General features: G+C 46.4%; 1 protein-coding gene across 3 annotated transcripts in view; it reads right to left on the bottom strand.

Moving 5' to 3' along the window:
• Window positions 1-8,937, bottom strand: part of LOC132780924 (solute carrier family 2, facilitated glucose transporter member 11-like) — a 60,525-nt gene that overhangs the window by 10,183 nt on the left and 41,405 nt on the right. For all 3 annotated transcript variants that reach the window (XM_060784799.2, XM_060784798.2, XM_060784797.2), the window contains 4 exons: window positions 6,076-6,177; window positions 5,336-5,396; window positions 5,133-5,260; window positions 2,554-2,766 (listed from right to left, as the gene is read on the bottom strand). In XM_060784799.2, the coding sequence (XP_060640782.2) occupies window positions 2,557-2,766; window positions 5,133-5,260; window positions 5,336-5,396; window positions 6,076-6,177 (501 nt within the window). In that variant the 3' untranslated portion in view covers window positions 2,554-2,556. The remainder of the gene's footprint in view (window positions 1-2,553; window positions 2,767-5,132; window positions 5,261-5,335; window positions 5,397-6,075; window positions 6,178-8,937) is intronic.

Genomic DNA, 8,937 nt, shown 5'->3' with positions numbered 1-8,937 from the left:
TGGCACACACACGCCACAACATGTCACCACACTCCCCCGCGGCACACACACACACACGCCACAACACCTCACCACACACCCCCGCGGCATACACACACACAACGCCACAACACGTCACCACACTCCCCCGCGACACACACACGCCACACCACGCCCCAATCTTACCTCCTCCTTCTTCTTCCCCAATCTCCCCTCCTCCCCCTCCTTCTTCTTCCCCTGCAAGCCCCGCCCCCTCCAAGCCCCGCCCCTTCCTGCCCTGTCCAAAACTATCCCTCCTCCCCCTCCTTCTTCTTCCCCTCCAAAGCCCGCCCCCTCCAATCCCCCCCCCTTCCCGTAGAGAAACGGAGGGAAGGAAAGAAGGAAAGACTGGAAGGAAGGAAAAAAAGAAAGAAGGAAGAAGAGAAAGGGAGGTAAAGAAAAAGGGGGAAGGAAGGAAACTTGGCACATAGTTCTCCCATGACCAACAGAAAATACTGGGTTAGGAGGGCCGTGTCCTTTGGTTTTGGAGTTGTAGTTCACTACATCCAGAGACCACTGTGGACTCAAACAATGATGGATCTGGACCAAACTCTACATGAATACTCCATATGCCCAATATGTCTAAATGTAAACAGTGGTGGAGATTGGAGAAAATAGAATCTTGATATTTGGGAGTTGTAGTTGCTGGGATTTATCGTTCACCTACAATTAAAGAGCATTCTGAACCTCACCAACGATAGAATTGGGGCAAACTTCCCACACAGAACCCCCATGAGCAAAAGAAAATACTTAAGGCCATCCAGTCCAACTCCCTTCACCAGGACAAGAAAATGTAATCAAAGCCCTCCTGACAAAGAGCCATTCAGCCATATATATAATTCACACACACACACACACATAGTATCATAGATATGAAAAGGATCCCTAAAGAAGGACAATGATATCTTGCATGTTCCAGAGTAGGCAAATCAGACAATCTCCACATCAACACTGACAAAGAAACAGCAAGAAATACTGCATACCCAACAAGCATAAAGAAATTACATTATTATTATTATTATAAACTGCGGCCATTTTGAAATGCAACTGAAGGCAACTCGGCAGCAATTTTGAAATGTGAATAAAGACATTGTGATTGCAAGGCCAGAGAATTATAATAATACATTACTGTATTATTATATTTCATATTATATATTATAATATATTACTATTATATTAATAGTTATATATTACTTATACTAGCTGTACCCGGCCACGCCTTTTTCTCATTGCTGCCTCACAGATTGTCTTTGTCCTGCTCCATAGAGTCCCTTCCAAAAGGCCTTAGATGTCCCTGCACTACTGTCCTTCCCGCCATTGAGGCAACCGCCACTTGCAACCTCTAGTGGGAAGAGAATGCCAATTAGTGGGTAAGGTGGTAGCCTTCTCCTCTGGCCAATGAGCGAGCGGAGAGGGAGGGAGGGGAGTGGTTCCAAGCACAAGAGATGTAAGGTTTAGAACCTTAGCAATTGCTTAGCCATCCAGCAGATGGCACTGTTTTTGAAACGAAACATGTTTTTACCTGCCACAGGTGTGACATCTGTATAGTAGTTGGATTTCAACAACTGGTAAACCTTTGCCTGTTCGCTTGCTACGTTGTGTCCAAATTTCAAAGCAATCGGTTAAGTATTTTGGGAGTTATGAGGTCACTCACAAGCGGACATTTACATTTTGATTTATATAGATAATGTGATTAACTTTCCATACAACTCTATGGGCAGCCATTTTGAAATGTGACTGAAAACGAACAGCCAGCCATTTTGGATTGCGAATAGAGACAACCCGGTGGCTATTTTGAAATTTATAGACTATTGGTGGCCATTTTGGAATTCCATTTGAAGACCATTGGTGGCCATTTGGGAATGCCATATAGACAATTGGCGGTTATTTTGGATTGCGAAAAAAGACAACATTGCAGCCATTTTGAAATGCCATTTGAAGACCATTGGCAGCCATTTTGAAATGGAAATAAACACCACCTGGCAGCCATTTGATCAAGGGTCTGGAGAACAAGCCCTATAAGGAGCGGCTTAAGGAGCTGGGCATGTTTAGCCTGAAGAAGAGAAGGATGAGAGGAGATATGATAGCCATGTATAAATATGTGAGAGGAAGCCACAGGAAGGAGGGAGCAAGCTTGTTTTCTGCTTCCCTGGAGACTAGGACGCGGAACAATGGCTTCAAACTACAAGAAAGGAGATTCCATCTGAACACGAGGAAGAACTTCCTGACTGTGAGAGCCGTTCAGCAGTGGAACTCTCTGCCCCGGAGCATGGTGGAGGCTCCTTCTTTGGAAGCTTTTAAACAGAGGCTGGATGGCCATCTGTCAGGGGTGATTTGAATGCAATATTCCTGCTTCTTGGCAGGGGGTTGGACTGGATGGCCCATGAGGTCTCTTCCAACTCTTTGATTCTATGATTCTATCTATGATTTTGGATTGCAAATAAAGATAACCCAGCGGCCATTTTGGAATGTTATTTTGAAGTGCCATTTGAAGGCCATTGGCAGCCCTGTTGTAATAATCTGAGCCAACCTTGCCTTTTAGGGGAAGAACTCCTTGCGGAGGCTGCTGGCCTCGCCGCCCTCCTTCTGCTCCTCCTTGGCCCCCTCTGCGTAGCGACGTCGGCGGAAGCAGGCCTGGATCTCCAGGAAGCTCCGCCCCTTGGTTTCCGGCAGGAAGAGGAAGAGGAAGAGGGCCACCATCCCACACTCCCCCAGGAAGACCAGGAAGCAGTACGGGCCCAGGCCCCGCTAGGAAGGAAGGAAGCAAAGACAAGGCCGCATTATATAGATAGAGATGTAAAATCCACACCCCCTTTCCCCTTTGGAAGGCAAGGCCTCAATATGAGAAGCCACTCCCCTTTCTCATCAAGCCTCCCCCCCCCCAGCTTTTGGAAGCTTGCCCGTTTCACCCTAGGTTTTAGGCCTCAAGCCATGCCGCTTTTTTCTTCAGAACTTCCCTCTGCCCCTTCTTTAACCCACACTCTCATCTTCCTCAAGCTACACCCCTTTCCCTTCAGGCTTTAGGCCTCAAACCCCACCCCTTCATCATCTATGCTGATGATCGTGCCGTTACCGCTCAAGCAGGGAGCTTTGAGATGGTTGAACAGAAGCTTTCTGAAGCTCAAGGTGCTCTTACCGCCTACTACAGGGAAAAACAGCTCATCCCTAATCCATCTAAAACACAGACATGTGCCTTTCACCTTAAGAACAGACAAGCATCCCGAGCTCTGAGGATCACCTGGGAAGGAATCCCACTGGAGCATTGCAGTGCACCCAAATACCTGGGAGTCACTCTGGACCATGATCTGACCTACAAGAAGCACTGCCTGAACATCAAGCAAAAAGTGGGTGCTAGAAACAATATCATACGAAAGCTGACTGGCACAACCTGGGGATCACAACCAGACACAGTGAAAGACATCTGCCCTTGTGCTGTGCTACTCTGCTGCTGAGTATGCATGCCCAGTGTGGAACACATCTCACCACGCTAAAACAGGGGATGTGGCTCTTAATGAGACATGCCGCATTATCACGGGGTGTCTGCACCCTACATCACTGGAGAAACTACACTGTTTAGCCGGTATGGCACCACCTGACATCTGCCAGGAAGTAGCAGCCAATAGTGAAAGGATCAAGGCAGTGACATGTCTGGCCCACCCCCTGTTTGGGTATCAGCCAGCACGCCAACAACTTAAATCAAGAAATAGTTTTCTAAGATCTACAGAGACATCAGACTGGCAACAAAGATCCGCCTAGTCAAAGCCATGGTATTCCCTGTAGTAACCTACGGATGTGAGAGCTGGACCTTAGGGAAGGCTGAGCGAAGGAAGATCGATGCTTTTGAGCTGTGGTGCTGGAGGAAAGTGCTGAGAGTGCCTTGGACTGCGAGAAGATCCAACCAGTCCACCCTCCAGGAAATAAAGCCCGGCTGCTCACTGGAGGGAAGGATACTAGAGACAAAGTTGAAGTATTTTGGCCACGTCATGAGGAGACAGCAAAGGCTAGAGAAGACAATTATGCTGGGGAAAGTGGAAGGCAAAAGGAAGAGAGGCCGACCAAGGGCAAGATGGATGGATGGCATCCTTGAAGTGACTGGACTGACCTTGAAGGAGCTGGGGGTGGTGACGGCCGACAGGGAGCTCTGGCGTGGACTGGTCCATGAGGTCACGAAGAGTCGGAGACGACTGAACGAATGAACAACAACAACAACAGAGACACTCCTTGGAACACCTCAGCAAGCGAGAGTCCAAAAGTGGCAGGCTCAAACCCAGAACCTCAATCAGTGGCTGATACCAATGAGAGACTCCCCCCTGGGCACACAGAAGACTGGGCGACTTGGAAGGCGCTGAACAGACTGCGCTCTGGCACCACGAGATGCAGAGCCAACCTTAAGAAATTGGGCCACAAAGTGGAATCCACGACATGCGAGTGTGGAGAAGAGCAAACCACTGACCACCTGCTGCAATGCAACCTGAGCCCTGCCACATGCACAATGGAGGACCTTCTTGTGGCAACACCAGAGGAACTGGAGGAAGTGGGCAGATACTGGTCAAAGGGCATTTAATAGATTACCAAGTCTGCAAATTTTGTGTTTTGTTTGTTTTTTGATGCAATACAACTGTTTTGGATCGCTCCTGACACGATAAATAAATAAATCCAAGCTCCACCCCTTTCCTCTTTATGCCACACCCTCCTCTTTCCTCAAGCAACACCCCCTTTCCCCTTTAGAACTTGCCTTCAAACTCCACCCCTTTCACAAGCCCCACCCCCTTTCTCCTTTCAGAACTTTTCTTCAAGCCCCACCCCCTTAACTTCAGGCCATGCCCCTCTCCTTTACCCATTGGATGCTTGCCTTCAAGCCCCACCCCTTTCCCCTTTTAAACACAAGGATTTGCTAAGAAGCCATATCCCCTTTCTCCTTTCAGAACTTGCCTTCAAGCTCCACCTCTTTCTCTTCAAGTCCTTCCTCCTCTGCTTCACTGAAGCCATGCCCCTCTTTCCTCCTTTAGAACTTAACTTTCTCTTTTTTTTCTAGCCATACCCCTCTGTCCCTTAGGCCCTGCCTCCTTTGCCTCTGAAACCCCGCCCCTGTCCCTTAGGCCCCGCCCCCTCACCACGATGAATGGGAAGAGCATGCCGATGGTAAAGAAGCTAATCCAGCTGACGGACCCGGCGATCATGTAGGCGGCTGGACGTGCGTTCTGCGTGAACAGCTCCATTGTCAGGATGTTGGTCACCCCACCTGCAATCATTCATTTATAGTGGTTATACTGGGAAGGACATACTGGTTGTACTGGGAATTAATTAAAAGACTCACCAGGACCAAGGCCGAAACTCAGGATGAAGGCAAACAGGCATGCCATGCTCAGGTAAGGCACCTGCAGAGAATATATATATATATTATTTGTATTATTACATATATTACTGTATATTATATTTGTATTATTACATTATAAATTATACCATGCTCAGGTAAGATACCTAATAGACTAGATTTTTATTACTATTTGAAACACAACAAGATGAGTCCACAACAAACAAGATCACTCTGCTGGCTGTTATATTGGATCACGTTGTTGTTGTTATTATTATTATTATTATTATTATTATATTATTGTATTGTAGATTGTTATGAGCAGTTTATTATATATTATTATTTTATATATATCATTCCTCCTATTTTATTAAACGCATTTAAAATATAATATGAACAAAATATTACATTAAAATGTAATATTTTCATCTACTAACTTTGCTCGGCGGGCACCATGCCACCGCAGAGAAGAGGACTACCCTTCCAAACACAGCTATAAAATATATTTTAAATATATGAATAAAATATTTAAAATGTAATATGAACAAAATATTACATGAAAATATAAAAGAAATATATATTTAATATATTTAAAATATGAATAAAATATTATTTTATATTTTATTTACATGTAATATTTTATTTGCATGAATATTTATAATTGTATTCATATTATATTTTAAATCTATTTCATATTTAATACTAATAATAATAACATCTGTATTTATATCCTGCCCCATCACCTGGAAAGTCAAGGCCAAGGTCATGAGGCCGCACCAGAGGGTCATCAAGGAATAGCCACCCAGGATCAGCGCCCGGCGTCCCATCAACTCAATCAGGAGGCCCTGAAAGAAGCCAACCAAAGGAGAGGAGCTTAAATACATTTACATAGGACACATCCCCTTAGGCAGCAAGGCACGCCCCTTCCTCCATAGAGGTATGGGTTGCTTACCTGTAACCATGTTTCTCTGAGTGGTCACCTGTGGAATTTGCACATATGGTATTTTCTGCGCATGAGCAGACAGCTTCGGAATCTTGTAGATAAAATGGAAACTCTTCCCTTCAGCATATATATAGCCAGTGGGAGGGGCTACTGCTTCAGTTCTTCTGCCGCATATGGCAGCCAGAAGGACCGAAGCATGACAACAGCAGGGAGGATAGGTGGGGATGTACGAATTCCACAGGTGATAACTCGGAGAAACATGGTTATAGGTAAGCAACCCATACTTCTCCTTCATGGTCCCTGTGTAAACCGTACATATGGTAGACTAGCAAGCTACTAACTTTGCTCGGCGGGCACCATGCAACCGCAGAGAAGAGGACTGCCCTTCCAAACACAGCGTCTCTCTTGGTGGAAGCATCCAACTTGTAGTGGGAGACAAAGGTAAGTGGTGTGGACCAGGCAGCAGCACGGAACACAGTGTCCAGCGATACGCCTCTCAGAAAAGCCATGGAGGCAGCTAGTGACCTGATGGAGTGGCCTTTCGGCTGTTAAGGAGGGTCCCGACCTGCCAGATGATACGCCAAGTGAATGGTAGAGATGATCCAAGCAGAAAAGCGTTGTGAGGATACCGGAATGCCACTGGCATCCTTCCGATATTTTACAAACAGCCTGGGGGATTTTCTTATTCCTGCAGTCCTGTTAACATAAAAGGCTAGGGCCCTACGAATGTCCAACAAGTGAAGACCTTGTTCTAGAGGCGAAGAGGGGTTCTGAAAAAATGCATGCACAACTAACTTCTGTGACATATGAAAACAGGAGGTCACCTTAGGAGAGATTGATGGACCTCCTGCGGTATCGTAAGAAGCATGTGGGGGTGGTCTAAAAGGGGGTTGAAGACAGCAACCAGGCCTGCAAGGGCCTTAGGTGGAGTCTGGAGTAAGGCATAACCATTGTGGTGGAGACCGTATGGCCCAGCAAAACCTGAACTTGTCTGGCAGAAATTCTGTCTCCCTGGGTGGCCTGAAGAACTAGGGTTCAAATAGTCTGAAAGGGAAGATACGCCTTCTGTAGTTCAGAGTCCAGAACAGCCCCAATAAAATGGATTCAGCATGTGGGTTGCAGGTGGGATTTTTCCAGGTTCACAATAAGACCTAGGGACTGGAGAAGAGATAGTGTGGAACTGACATGAGCCTGTAACTGCTCACGAGAATTAGCAACGATAAGCCAGTCATCAATGTATGGGGACACTGACTCCTGTAGTGTGGAGATAAGCTGCTACTGCAGCCATACATTTTGTAAAAATCCTGGGGACAGTTGTGACAATCAGGAATGAGAGGAATCTACGGTGCTCCACACACTCCAAAATGTGGAAATAAGCATCCCTTAAATCAATAGTTGCGAACCAGACATTTTTATTCAACAGAGGAAGAGGCCAGAGACACCATCCAAAACTTCTTGGACGGAATTAATTTGTTTATGCCCTTTAAATCTAGAATGGGACGTTGCCCCCCACCTTGCTTGGGCACCAAAAAAGAGCAAGAAAAATAACAGCCAGGGATGACAGAAGGATGTAGCCAGGAGATTGCCCCCATCTCTAGCAACATGCACACCTCCTCTAAAAGGGGAGGTGAGGGGGGTGACCTTTAGGTGGCCCAACAGGGGTTGTCTCAGAAATTCGATGGAGTAACCAAACCTAACAATACGGAGGACCCAAGCATCAGAAGTTATTCTGGACCAGGCCTCGAAAAAAACGAGACAATTGATTGGCAAACATTCAAGGACTGAGAGGACTCTGGGAAGCATCCTGACCTCAAGTACCACAAAAATTGTCCTTAGTGTCGGAAGGGTATGTCTGGAGCAATGGCCAATCTTGCTCCTGAGATTATAGTGGTTCGTCAAGGGTGCCGCTTGGGTCCCCCTTGTTGTTTGCATTTTCCCTGGTAGGGCTAGAATAAGTTCTTCGCACTGTAAGGCTGTTTACGGCCTGCGTGGAACCTTGAGGGAAGGACATTGTGTGGCCTAGAGGTCCCGCTATAAGCATTACCAAAGGATCTCCGATAGCTTGGGGTAGCTGGTGGCCAGTGGGCTTTTTGTTGAAAATAAGGTTGCCACGGGTAGCTATATTTGTGCACTGCCAGGCACATCTCTTGCATATGCTTCAGCTTTTCATTGGTTGCAGGATTGAAAAGTCCATCGCCAAGCATGGGCAAATACTCAGCTAGGGAGTGGCCCTCTTCAGAGAGGGTTGACGCTCTGAGGTAGGTGTGGCGATGGATAGAAGTGGCCATAGTGAAGAGCTTTCCAGTGGATTCTGCTATATGTTTGGCAAAGTCCTTTTTTAGTTTTACCAGCAAAATAGCCTCAGCCTGGAATGCATTTGGGAGGCACTGATCTTCTGGAGGAAGACGCGCCAGGTAAGGGGTAATTTTAGACCACAGAAAGGTTTGATATGAGCAGTATAATAATCCATATGGGTGAAGAGGCCTGCTGAAACATGGACCTTTTCCCCCATAGAATAAATTTTCTTGCCCTCCTTATCAGGCGGGGTTGCTGATGATTTTTTGAGTTATCATGTCTGTGCCACCTCTGCCACTACCGTGTTTGGCTTGGAAGGGCGGGATGCCCAATCAGCCAAGGAAAGATCTATTTTATACATGGAGTC

This window comes from Anolis sagrei, chromosome X (assembly GCF_037176765.1).
Source record: "Anolis sagrei isolate rAnoSag1 chromosome X, rAnoSag1.mat, whole genome shotgun sequence".
Lineage (NCBI taxonomy): Eukaryota > Metazoa > Chordata > Lepidosauria > Squamata > Dactyloidae > Anolis > Anolis sagrei.
The sequence above is the reverse complement of the archived record's forward strand: the minus strand, read 5'-3'. Positions and strand labels throughout refer to the sequence as shown.